The sequence below is a fragment of the Hemibagrus wyckioides genome, linkage group LG28 (assembly GCF_019097595.1).
Source record: "Hemibagrus wyckioides isolate EC202008001 linkage group LG28, SWU_Hwy_1.0, whole genome shotgun sequence".
Lineage (NCBI taxonomy): Eukaryota > Metazoa > Chordata > Actinopteri > Siluriformes > Bagridae > Hemibagrus > Hemibagrus wyckioides.
The window spans coordinates 5726774-5740918 of NC_080737.1; the positions used below are offsets into that span (position 1 = coordinate 5726774).

A 14145-nucleotide genomic window follows, 5' to 3' on the forward strand; every position below is an offset into this window, starting at 1 on the left:
GCATTACCTGGACTCTCTCTCATCACCTCTGTTCTCGTCTTCTTCATCACTGCCGCTGTACTCGTACTCGGTCTCCTCTGTGAGAGACAGACACACAGAGACTCAGACGATGTAATGACTCATTTTCAGCTCAGAAAAACAAATCAAACATCTCATCACACTTTATTTCTGACACACCGAATTCAGGAAACAGTGAAATTCACCTCCACCACAATGCAAATTCTTAAACCTAAAAAAAAAAAAAAAAATTTTTTTTTTTTTTTTTTTTCATGTATTTATTCATAAGTTCTTTGTGGTCTATGAACCACTCTGCTTTCCCTAAACCATTGCAGCAACCATCTGCAGACGTGCTGAGGCTCTCTGTGTGCGTCTCCAAACCATGTGGTGCATAAAAACTCAGGGGGGAAAATTTGCAGCCTTCACCCACACAGCATGGTGGCATCACACACACGTCCAAAGCACAACACACTGGGAATTGATGATGATTAGAACAACACGGATGCTAAAAATACACATTTTTAATCGCTCTATATGTACATTTCATGTTGAGGGACACACATGACCCAAACCTTATTTAGAAGTTAAAATTACAGCTTTACGCCTGACCGATAGTGGAGGCTCCTTCCACAAAATACATCAACAATGACGTGGTTCGAGTGAAATGTTTGTCATGCATGTCCACATTCAGGATGTTACCAATACATTCAGAAAGCTGATGATCTACAGCATTTACAGGGACGATAAGGAAATGCATGCAAAAGTTACAGAGGTGCACCAAGGGACAAAAAACTAAACGAGACTTAGAGACCAATACGGTCTCTTTAATGAGCCATTCTGCATAATGACTACTTCTTTTTAAAGCATTAATCACATTAAAATGTTCCATCCTCCTAGAGACACTAATTACAATTCGTAGCGTAACACGTCTACCAACAGAATTAAAATCTTCGCAGGAACGACCAACAGCGCTCATCCTTTTGAGATCATGTAGTAATCACTCATGCAGTCGAGTAAGACGGGGTCAGAGGCAGCACGGAGTAATGTGTGGAAGACATAGGAGCACACGTGAGACGTTTACCTTTCTCTCCACGCTTCTTGCGCGTGCGGTCGATGTGGTCTTTCAGCTGGATGCGCACCTGGCGCTCGGTCGGCTGATCTCGGATGAACGAGTGCTTCAGCAGCTGTTCGGTGGAGGGACGGCTCGGGTAGGTCTTCACCAGGCAGCCCTCGATGAAGTCGATAAACTTTTTGGACCTGAAAGAGGTGAGAGATCTTTAGACGCGGGAGATCGATTAGAAGCTTCAGTAACAGTTTTCACACAGATAAAGCAAGGAATACAAGGAATGCTTAATTTGCTGAAACTCACTGCAATAAAAATGCCTATTTTTGTTAGAAAAATCTTCCTGTAATGATGTCATTTCCTGCCAAAAGATTCTGTCCTCCTTTGTTTTGTTTTTTTTTTGTCTATCTTATCCCCATAGCTAACATTTTATACCACACGCTGCAAAAGTGAGTCAAAATGTGCAGTTTAACACCCGCATTAATTCACAGCGCTACATAAATCCAGCAGCACTGCCATGTTGAAAATCCAGATCCGCAGTAAACATCTTTATAGTTGTTCTTGGTTCAAGCCTGGCCTAATGGAAGGCCTGCTGCTGTTCAAAAATACTTTAATTGACCGACTGAAGGCTTTCACTTTGCCCAGAATAAGCTTACTGCAGAAGAGCCAAAGGAAGCGGACAGCGGGACGCGGGCGCTGTGACCGACGCAACTAAAAAAAAAGGACGGAAAGAAAAGAAAAAAAAAAAAAAGAGAACAGAAAACAAATAGAGAGAAGAGGGCATTGGCAGAGAGTTTCTATTATGCAAGCCATCTTCAGAAGAACACAGTCAGATAAAGTGTACAGTGGTGATGTGTAAAGATAAGAAGATGGTGGGGAAAGAATAAAAGAGGAAATTGAAAAGGAAAAAAAAAAAAAAAAAAAAAAACCAAGGATCCTGACCATTTCTTGGACTTGAGTTTGGGAGGAGGATTCCGCGGGATGAGGAAGAGAGCTCTCATCGGATGCATGTCACACAGCGCTGTGAGAAAGAGAGACAATTGTGAACAAATATGCAGACAGATATATAAATCACTAGCATTCATGCCAAAAAAAAAAAAAAAAACTCTGCAGAAAGAGGAGTTCAACCAGAAATGCTATTATAGGGCAGTGGGGTCAAAGCCGAGGCCTGATTTCACTCTGCCAACGCAATACTAGGGGAGAAAAAAAAAAAAAGAGTTTTGTAATACACTAATGCTACACTTTTTTACATTTCTCAAATTTGCAGGAGACACTTAAAATGTAAATCTAGCAGAGAAGAGTGGAGGTTATTATTACAGGAAATGGGAATAAATCTGGAGAGGGATGTTCAAAAAGTGCACATGGACGCGATGACGTGTCTACAAACTTTGGATCATACAGTGTACTTTAGATATTTGGAAATTCTTATAATTAATAATCAGATCAATAAAGTGTGCGAGTAAGAGAGAGAGAGAGGGAGAGAGAGAGAGAGAGAGAGAGAGAGAGATGGTTAGAGTGAATGTGACTAACAGTGGAGTTGCATAAGAGTGGCACACTGACCAGCACGTCCCGCCTCCACACACACTCCTAAGGCTGCTCCAAAACACAGCGCTACTTCAACTTCAACACCCCCTCTCCCTCTCTTTACTCTACTTTCTCAGCGCTACGGGAAAAATAATAAAGCTTCAACACCCCTCTCCTTATTACTGTAAAATTTGGCTGCCTATCAAATCGCAACTAGAAGTTAAGATGTTTTCTATTTTTTTTCTCCCCCTCAGGCTCGCTCTGCTACGGGTAACACCTTCAGACGTGAGATACGGCTTTGAGTTGTTTCCTTGCTAACTGTACGGATTCGGGGACGTGTTAGATAATTGTGTGTTTCACCTGCTTTAACACACCTGATGCAGCCCAGATTTATAATATCGTATGATAACTGCAGCAGCACTGTCTTACAGACACACACCACACCTAATGGATTTGAGGAACTGTGCTGCTTGGTGGTCCAATATCTGAGTGTTATATGGTTTCATGTGGAAGTGCAGGAAAACTTGTGTATGCTTGTGTTGCTTACGGGGCGCGCCCTCTGCCATCTCGATCGCTGTGATTCCCAGAGACCAGATGTCGCTCTGAAAAAAGGTAATAAAAAAAACATCAGCTCCGTAAAACCAAGCTAATACACAGTAACAGTACACAAGTGAGCTATAGAAGTGAGCATCATCATCATCATCATCATATTCATCATCAAGGACAGATGAAGAAGGCGCAGGCACGGGTAGTCTGGGATTTCGGAGCAGCGTTCAGAAGGAATCGGGAAAATAACTGTGCCATTTTAACCGAAGCATGAGACGAGCTATTAAAGGAAAGTCATTAACGGAAAAGAAAACATGTACCGCCATGTGACAAATGAAAGGGGAAAAAAACGCCGGCTCTGTTGCACTCTGAGGGTATTTTGAGTGCATAAAGAGAGTCCTAGTTTCTTTCTTTCTTTTAAATTTGTATAAATGGGTCGAAACATGTTTAACCAATATGCATAAATATTCAGATATTCCTTTTTCTGTTGCTTCATGAACGTGTGTAGAAAAAAATAATTAAATATTAATAAAAAGTATAAGGAGCAAAACTGTCATACATATTAATATCCTGCCTCATAACGCATACTGTAAACATAAACAAACAGCTATAAATGGAGAAATTAACTGCTGTGGCATGCTTTTAAAATGCGTATTTAATCTTATACAAAATCTATATATGTATGGCATTCATCTATCCATGAAAAGCAATAATAATTTAATGAAACAACATCATCTTAATTCTATTTAATGAAATGGAACCAATGTTGATGAGAAAAGTAAGAAGAAATTTTGGCTGAGTTCGAGCACCACACACTCACACACACACAATAGATACCCTATAATCGTAGGTGGAGTCGGGGTTCTCGTCACAGGCGATGACCTCAGGTGCCATCCAGTAAGGAGTGCCGATGAAGGTGTTCCTCCTGCCTACGGTCCGGTCCAACTGAGCGCTCACGCCAAAATCCACTACACGCACAGAGAGAGAGCAAGAACATATATTCAATGTACAACATATATTCAATGTAGGTTTAGATTACACAATTTTCACACTGCGGCAGTTTATACGATATGAACACATAGCCTAACGTTAAAGTTCACTCTGTCTGGACGATGAAAATCACAGGTTTAAATCATATTTTGCATCGAAACACTATAGTTAATTCATCTAGGTCTGTAACTCACAATATGATATTTTGGTTCGTAGTGGCACAGCAGGTAGCGCTACCACCTCAGAGCTTCAGGGTCCTCACAAAGCCTTGCCAGTAGGTGGACTGGCTATGCCTTTTATACCTAGGTGTGAATGTTTGCGTGTGTGGTGCACTAAAATGGACCGACTTCCCTTTCAGGGTGTATTTCTGGCTCGTTTTCTGGCACGGGATCTTGACCAGTTTACAGGAAACAAATGAATGATAGAAAACAAATAAAAACTCTTTGACATTTACTGTCACTTAACCACTTGATAATGTACCACATTTCCCAGCTAAAACACAGAGCACTCTCTCATTCACTGCTGATATGTGTGTCAGTGTGTCTAAATAAAGTCAGAATGCCTGCAGGAGGCCTGTTGTAGATTTTGCTCTGAGGACCAGATTTATTGTGAAATCAGTGCTAAAGCAGGGCGCTTATTAACAATAAAGGGGTCGCACGTGCCCGAGACAGACAGCAAACACAAACAGACAAGCGACAACTGTCTGATTCGATCGCCAGACTGGACACACAGGCCCCTTACCGAGCTTGACCTCTGCATTCTCAGTCAGAAGAACATTCTGGCCTTTGATGTCTCTGTGGATGACCTTATGTGCGTGGAGGTGCGACAGGCCCTGAAAGAGAGAGAGACAGAGAGAGGACGACAGAGAGAATGAGACACACACACACACACACACTTGACCATGATGGAATGTGGCTTCTCGATGTTGTTCTCTCAAGAATTATCAGCTTGTCATATGAGCATTAAAAACTGTGCGTGTCTGTCGGTCTCACCCGCAGAATCTCTCGGCAGATATAAGCGATCCAGTCCTCCTTCAGGGAGTTTCCTTTAGTGTTCTTCACCAGGTCCGTCACAGAGCCGGCACCACAGAACTCCATCACCAGCTACACACACACACACACATAGTTAACAAAACATACTGTACAGGCAACAAGCACTAGTGCTATCTAATTATATATAATAATATAATCTATCTGAATAGGAATGCAGGAAGTGACTGATGTGTGCTTAAGTGTATATTATAAATAAGTTTTATTTAGTATAGGTAAAAGTTCATCAAAACACACAAAGGTTATAGAGAAACAGGACATTTCACACAAAAGTGCTCCTAACGCTGTCCCTCCACATCCTGTTGTTCTGGCCTTTGTTTAATCTATATTTGTTTAATCTATGAATGCAGTATGAACAGGAATAAGACTGGAAGACGATTGTTAGATCACAGCGACGGTTGGCCGACACCACCTCGCCGGAGACTCCTGGTCGCCACACTGCTTTGCCTCTTGTTTGCATAAAGTTAAACTCTGCTCAATTCTCCTGTGTGGCTTTCCTGACCACCTCACAGCACCTACAAATCACTCCGCGTCCTGTCGCTGTAAATCATGGAGCCGAAGAGTGAGTACCAGCTGCTTTGTTGCGCTGGTTACAGAAAAGACCATGGCTAGATAAGAAAGCGGAAAATCAGCGCGACACTCTGCATTGCAGCAAGGCTTATGTGAACGCAGAGGATTACACTAATCAAAGCAGGGTTAGGAAGAGGTGCAGGGACGGAACTAATGCTGCGTCCGGCATAACTCCGGAGCGGGGCGAGATTCAGGGTGGGGGGAAAAAAAAACAACACAGACACCTCCATGTCCTTTGTGATCAAGATGGGTGACGTATATTTACTTTAGAGTTATAGATTTCAGGAAGTGCTGGCGTATAAACAGTAAGGAAGTGCTGCTTTGTTTACTGTTGATGCTGCGGGTGAGATGTCTTTGGTAATTCAGTAATTATGAGTTGTAGTTGAACGCAGCATGAACCCCCCCCCTCCTGACCACTGGCCTCGAAGCCTTGTAATCAAAAGGTGGAACTAAATGAAGACTCCACGATATGTGAACATCACAGCGGCAGTTTTGCTACAACACACCCAGAGCTGGTCGTCGTGCCCGGGTGGACTCTTCTTGACAAAGGCGCCGTAGTACGTGGCGATGTTGCGGTGGTGACTGTACTTCTTCAGCATGTTGATCTCGGCCTTGATCTCCTCCTCTTCCTCCTCGGTGACGTCCATCACCTTTATAGCAGCCAGCTGTCCCGTCTTCACATGGCGCCCCTGAGGAGTGAAAAAAAAAAGAGAGTGTGTGTGTGTGTGTGTGTATAAAAATAGCACAGAGCAGATGTGTAGTCTATTAATAGCTGAAGAAAGTCCCATATCTGACATTCAAGCAGGCTGACGGCGACCTCCTTCTCACCTTGGTACCCCACATTCACACGATCCGATAATTAACGCCTCACGTTACACTACACCGCTGACACCTAACTCACCCTGTCGTTCTGCACGCTCAGCACTAAACCCACATACTAAACCCGGAGCTAAATCTGAGAAAGGATGACAGCTGGGCTATTCGAACACAGCTGTGCATTGGACAGGGGTGATGAACAGGGATTGTTTTTAATTCCCCGCAGCGCATACGTTCACTTATTTCCTGCGTGCGATAAAATCGCGTTCCAAAAGACACCGAGCTCAGCCTGTAGTAGATTTTCAGCCTCTTCTCTCTTTCTTATCTTCCGCGCCTGTCCGTCCTGCGCCTCGTTCCCTACAGCAGATCCGCACAATCGCGGTAATCTGATAGCAGAGATATAAACACATCCGTCATATCAAAACCTGACAGCATCTCTCATTTCATCTCTGCGTTCTGTCTCAGGGCAATAGATGATACTTAAAGCTGGGGGGGAGAGAAAAAAAAACATCACATAATGAAATTTACACTATCCCTTTATCTCCCTCTACACTACAGACGTGTCCAGAGTTTTGTTCTTTAATCTTGCATTAGAGCTAAGAGGATATTGTAGATGGTGTGCTTTGGAAAGGTAGACCCGAGTACAGGGTCCAGATAACACACAACACGCACAATGGCGACAACAGCTACCTTTTAATGCTTATTATGCTGATTATGTTTTAGACTGGTGCGCACACACAGAAATAATAAACATGCGTCCGTTTTAGTTTTCGTGATTGATTTTTTCCCCTTTAAAGAGATAAAATAAAACAAGGTCTTGAGCCCTGTAGCTTGTCTCTGGACTGATGAGCCACCTTCAGCTTAATAATTTGCATAAATGCTCGTGATTGGCTAAAGGGGCCTATTTTTATTTTTTCGCTGAACTCCAGGGACTTTTATTAAAGCGTTTATCGGCTCTGGACGGTCAACGCTTATGTTCCTAATGTGTCCAAATCATGTTATAGACTAACTGCAAGCCTGTCTACCTTTATTACAGCTACGGCTTCGCAAATACAGTGCTGCATTTGGGGACCTGGCGCTCTGTCACTCCCTCCCTCCTTCACTAACTCACCCACGCATATGTTAAATAACACGACTGGAGTCGTCATCAAACATCATTAATCCATCCTGCTTTCTTTCTTCCTCTTTCCCTCCCTCCATCCATCCATCCATCCCTCCCTCTTCTCACCTTGTACACCTGCCCGTAGGTACCGTTGCCCACGACTTCCACCAGCTCAAAGATTCCTGCTGGATCCTGGCACAGAGAGAGAGAGAGAGAGAGAGAGAGAGAGAGAGCGAGAGAGTGTGTGTTATTAACACACACAGACACATTTTACATGCCCACACACACACACACACACACACACACAGTTATAAATACACTTTATCTCGGAGCTCTGTGCTGACTGACAGCCCAAGGTCAGGAAAGCAATCAGCAGAAAAAGTGTGTGGACGAGTCGAGTTGTGTTTCACCTTGCCAAAGTTCCTGGAGAGTGAGTGAGTGTTACAGTAGCAGTCTGGCATGGTCACCTGTCAGGAGTCGTTACGTACTCAAAGGTAAAGTGTGGCTACGTAAAAGACGTGGCGCACACACACACAAACACTTATTCAATGTGGCCTCTGTGCTGCTCAGTGATTGGACAAGGCTGCTGGTCATCACGCTTACACTCATACACACACAGTCACCTAAAAGCACTCTCTCTTTCACTGAATTCCTTTTTTTTTTTATTTTACTAAAGCACAATTACATCAGAGAATCATCTCACTGAGACAGAATAAAAACGTCGGGGTTTGAAAGAAAAACAAGCAGCAAAACACAAGACACGTTTCTAGCTGATGCAATAAGTGGACACAAGAGTTGTGTGTGTGTGTGTGTGTACAACAGACAATCGAGTACAATAGGCAACACACAGTATATGATCAGAGTTATCTGAAGTTTGCACCAATAAAAGCAGGGCAAAGTAGCAAAAATTGTTCCATCTGCAGCTCGAGTCACGAACACTTGACCTACAGGAAACGACGTTGACGATGTTAGTACAGGACGAGAAAACAAAGCAGAGCTACAGAACAGAGAGTGCACTGCAAGCTGCGATGATGAAACGCTTACTGACTCTGGAGACTCCTTTCCTCAGTGTGAAAACCTCAATTTCTCCTTATAGAAAACCTCACTGTTTAGCTAGCAAGCTCTGAAGTTTGCTTCGTTGAGTGGTGAACAATGTGGGACTGTATGGAATTTGGCAAATTATTTTTTTATTTATTACCTGAACTGAAAAGTAGTCGGATTGGCCATGCCTACCAGCGACAAATTCAACAAAGCTTGCACCTCTGAATTTCCAAAAAGGAATAACAGAATTCCTGGGGTTAGTTTCTCCCCCAAGTGAAGTCACATGGAACGTTATTGCTGGCTAGCGTGAAAGCAGTTAATTGCGCTATGCTAGCATACATGATGGAGTCACAAAAATTATAGCATTACAACATCGGCTCGGCATCAATCTTTATGGGAAACTGGGGTCAGATAAATCCATTCTGGTTTCTTTTTGTTCGTTTATCCTTCCGATTAGACTTTTACTCGACTTAACCTTAGCTACATTGACATGTATGAGCTAGAGCCTGTGTGACGTGTTGGCTGTTGACGCCATTTTCATTTCACTTTTGTTTATCATCATTTAGATTGAAAACACGACGCTAGCGGTGTGTCTGGTTCTTTACATGGCCAAAAATGTGAATCCCAGCTTGTCGGAGTTGACACTTTTCAGAAACAGATGTGAGAAATCTGTCGTTCATTAGCACTAATGATGTTTTTTTCCCTGCTACTGCAGCATCTCAGTAGAGCAGTGCTTAATGTGGTATTAGTGTAGAGGCGAAAGAGATTCATATTATGACAACACCAAGTGCCTGTGTGTGTGTGTGTGTGTGTGTGTAAAACCTGTGGGGGTGAAATAACAGTGAACTGGAAAAAGAAGAGGAAAAATGTGCCATCATAAGCCTCAACATCTCCAGGCGACTCTTCAATCCCAGGCTGCAGAGGTGGACACAGACGAAGAATCACACTTCGAAAAGAAATTAAAAACATCTGGCTCAGTCGTTCACACCCACACAAACCTGCACGTATTTACGGGACAGTTTCCCAAAACGCTGCGTTACCTTACAACATAAACTGAGAGCGTAAAGCCGTTCCTGTCCCGTAACACTGAACTTGTTTTTGCTAAGTTAGTGTATTGCAGCGGAATATGAACCCATAACTGCTGAGTAGAACAGTATTGTTTGTCACATTTGCGTCACTGCTCTTCCTTTTTGAGCTTTTTAGGAAAGTCCAAGCTGTTGGGTTTTGCTGCATCAACAAAAATGACTGAGGGAAAAGTATCAAAACTAACACGCTGCTGCGGCTCTACCGTCAGGCCTGTAAATATGCTGGACTCCCAGACGAACCTTCATGTATTCAGCCCTGAGTGGTGAAAATCCAAGATAACACTCAGAAGCAAGCTAGGGAAATTTACTCAAATCATGTAAAAGCTGTTCGACTGCAACCGTCTCTATCCGTCTATCAGTGTCTCTTTTCGTCCATTTCTGTCACTTTTTATTGGTCTGTCTCTCTTCATCCATGTCTGTCACTTTCTATCAATCCCTTTTTTATTTGTCTGACTCTCTCTCTTTTTATTCAGTGTCTGTTTCTGTGTCATTTTATTTGTTTCTCTCCATCAGTCTGTGTGTCTTTTTCCTTCCAAACCCAGTATTATTTATCAGAGACGTTCAGTAACCTTTGATACACAGCATGACGACTCGTTCTCTCTCTCTCTCTCTCTCTCTCTCTCTCGGTGTCTGACAGTATCAGCACAGAGTGATAACACTAACAAAAGGCCAGCCATTAATTTTATTCGTTACTCGGATGACCATTTAAACAAAAAAAAAAAAACAACAACTGTCCAAGCACCCACGGAAACACAACACAGAAATCATCTCAGGTCCAAACAGGCCTAACGGACACGGACAACACACTTTGATCATCTGATCATTCCGTAATGGGCCGGTTTATATGTTTAAATTCTCGGGGATGATCCGGTGCTTGTCACGTCGTCCAGTGGGACGGAACGGAGATTAGAATACAGGTCGAAATGGTCCAGACAGTAGTGTGTGTACTGTGTGTTGATGTATCTCGTAACGTTTTTGCGTGTATCACTGAGTGGGCGATTCACAGGACAACCTATTAAACAAAGAGCTCAAGTGAATCATCACTCTTAACGGCGCTCTCTCGCTCCGTCTCTCTCTCTCTCTCTCCATCTCTCTTTCTCTCACTCGGGATGAATTCCACACAGCGGCCTGCAGAGTCGTGGCACGTAACTCGCTGTACCAGCTCACCACTGCTCTCCACACACACACACACACACACACACACACACACACACACAGTGAGAAGAAGAAGAAAAAAAAAAGAAGCGAATAAAGGACTGAATGCTATGTTCCCTCTGCTTTGTCAGCTTGGTTAAACAAAAAAAAAACTGCTCCAAATGGTGAGACACAATTTCATCTGTGTACCTTAGCTGTAATTCCTCATAGACTCTACCTCATAGCTGTGCTATATTCACCAAATCCTTATTTCAATGTAATAGAATTATAAAATTAATTATCCTGAACAAGAAATCACTCTGATCACCAAAAATGTAATAGTCTGCCTGGGGGAAAAAAAAAAAGGATGAAGGTATGGATAGTAAACAGCAATAAAAAATATAAACATGACATTTTCAATATAGTGCTTTTACAAATAGCTTGAAATGACATCTTTACTACTGATCTGCCGTTGAAACTCGTCCCTGATAACGTATGCAGGGTCTGATGCTAACTAAACTCTACACGTATTGATCGATTCTATTTCTCATGAATAGATTCTCGGCTAGAATGCCACATCATTGCATTGTAGGATTCGGATGACTGACGAGTTGGATAATGATATCCATCAATACGGGATGTCTGGCCACGCCCCCTGCTTGTCTGTCCTCGGCGTGGCTGCGGCCTACACGACACGCCTCCATAGTCGATACCGTCATCAACCGGTGATAGCAGGAGTGTATGAAAGGGTGATGGTATAGTGCATTTGATAGTGTGATAATGCATGTCAGATGAAGGAAAGGGGGCGGGGCTTTTAGGGAAAAGAGTTAAATATTGGAGTGTTCAATGCACACACACACACCTGACTCGTGTTCCAGATTTATGTGTCGATTGACTCATGTGCCAGGAGAAGGCTGCTGTTATAACTATTTCATTTATTTATAACATTGTTATTATTACATAAAGCAATAAGATACTTTCATAGTTATGATCAAAAATTAATCATCTTTTACACTGCTTCTTGAGCTTCTGTTTTAGTTTATATATATATATATATATATATCACATTTCGCATAGAAATTGGGATACACTCCTTTATGAAATACATTAAAAGCTTTTTACACACGATCCATATGAACGATTAATAGAAACATCTTTAAGTATCGACTATGTGATTTTATCGCCCAGGTTTAATTTTCTGTCAAGGTTCTTCCTAAACGACTTGCGCAATTACAGCAGCTTAGACTCAAGGCTCCGATTGATTTCTGTTAATCCTGAGACTTGAACCCACAGCCGTCCAGTCCCCAGAGCTAGAACTTAACCAGCTAAGCTGCTGCTGCTGCTCTGCTCCAGTGCTTACTGATAGTAACCATGGAGTCTGTGTCAAAGCATGTAGGTGGTTTTCCCGAGAGTTTCAGCGCTTTCAGTTCACATATAATTCCCTGGCATGACCCAGAAAAACAAAGTTGCCATTGTTGACGAGCAAAACAAACTGCTGAAGGCTCTTTACGTCAGTCTCACAAGCGCAGCGCTTTCAAGTCATGTGTTCGTGGAGGTTCAGATGAGCCCAGTCTCTGAGTTATGGTTGCAAAGCCTTCGGTGATTACAAGAGGAAATCTTCAAGGTACTTGTATGAACTTCGAGACAAGTTAGGAGGGCTGAACTTTTTTTTTTTTTTTTTTTTTTGTTCTGTTAAACTGTAACTTTAGGTACTTTTTGAGTTTTGACCACACACACTCCTTTATCATCACAACTCATCATGAGGTTTAGGTCACTGCAGGTAAAATTGTACTTTTGTTCATTCAAACATCTTAACCATCAGGGTTCAACTCCTTTCTTCACAGAGTTACTGGATTGTTGCCGATTTTTTCTGACATAATCCCCGCGTTAGAATCAATACTAAAACTCTACACAACACTAAAGGTGTTTTCCGACTGCTACACTGTTTGTGAAATTGATCTGGCGAGTACAGAAATGAGTTAAAATTGTGTTCTTGTCAAAAGAAAACAATCTGAACAAGAAGATAAAGGGAAGCACACAAGGTCTCTGCTACAGAGTTACACCGATCAGGTATAACATAATGACCACTGAGAGGTGAAGTGAATAAGACTGATTATCTGCTCATCATGGCACCTGTTAGTGGGTGGGATATATTAGGCAGCAAGTGAACATTTTGTCCTCAAAGTTGATGTGTTAGAAGCAGGAAAAATGGACAAGCGTGAGGATTTGAGCGAGTTTTACAAGGACCAAATTGTGAGGGCTAGACGTTTGGATCAGAGCATCTCCAAAACTGCAGCTCTTGTGGGGTGTTCCCGGTCTGCAGTGGTCAGTATCTATCAAAAGTGGTCCAAGGAAGGAACAGTGGTGAACCGGCAACAGGGTCATGGGTGGCCAAGGCTCATTGACGCACGTGGGGAGAGAAGGCTGGCCCGTGTGATCCGATCCAACAGACGAGCTACTGTTGCTCAAATTGCTGAAGAAGTTAATGCCGGTTCTGACAGAAAGGTGTCAAAATACACAGTGTATGACGGGTCAAAAGGGGGACCAAAAACATATTAGGCAGGCGGTCATAATGTTTTGCCTGGTCGCTGTATGTCTACATGGATATTTTTTTTTAATTAGTGTTAAAATTCAACATGGAGAATGATTTATTCCTGCTTCAACAGATCATGCACACAGTATCCTTAAATGTGCAAAACACTAAATTGTTTAAAGCACACAATTGTATAGAATGTCTTTGTCTGCTGTAGCACATTACACTGTCGCCATATTTCCCAACAGATCTGTGGGAAACTGTGGTTTGTACCAGAATTAGTCAATATGGCATCTGTGCTCAAAATGGAAATGACAAAATTGTGTTCCCTGATGTGATTACAAACCAGGCAAGTTTAGACTGAATTACATCGAGTATTTTTCCAATCAGCTGGCTAGTTTGACGTGGACAGAAAACAACAAAAACACCAAAGGTCAGGTCAGGGCAGATGACATGAGATATGACCTAAATATTAAAGGCCAAGACCTAAATACCAAATACAACCAAATTAAAGCTCTTCTTTACGCTGAACAAGTCACAGTGTGCTGAAACGTCTGAATCAGAATCATCTCTCCATCAATGCATTAGCACGCTTCCTATAAGTTCCCCACGAATGTGTACTAAAGTGAGCAAGTTCTTTTCCTCTCTATCTAGTTTCCACAGAACACATTATACTTCCTGAAACGTACATAATG

At 42.4% G+C, this 14145-nt stretch overlaps 1 protein-coding gene across 5 annotated transcripts in view; it reads right to left on the reverse strand.

The window, feature by feature from the left end:
- mink1 (misshapen-like kinase 1) overlaps positions 1–14145 on the reverse strand; it is a 37493-nt gene that overhangs the window by 20137 nt on the left and 3211 nt on the right. For all 5 annotated transcript variants that reach the window (XM_058382988.1, XM_058382992.1, XM_058382990.1 and 2 more), the window contains exons 2-10: positions 7784–7849; positions 6246–6428; positions 5113–5223; positions 4862–4952; positions 3968–4098; positions 3132–3186; positions 2003–2081; positions 1079–1254; positions 8–77 (exon numbers count right to left, since the gene is read on the reverse strand). In XM_058382988.1, the coding sequence (XP_058238971.1) occupies positions 8–77; positions 1079–1254; positions 2003–2081; positions 3132–3186; positions 3968–4098; positions 4862–4952; positions 5113–5223; positions 6246–6428; positions 7784–7849 (962 nt within the window). The remainder of the gene's footprint in view (positions 1–7; positions 78–1078; positions 1255–2002; positions 2082–3131; positions 3187–3967; positions 4099–4861; positions 4953–5112; positions 5224–6245; positions 6429–7783; positions 7850–14145) is intronic.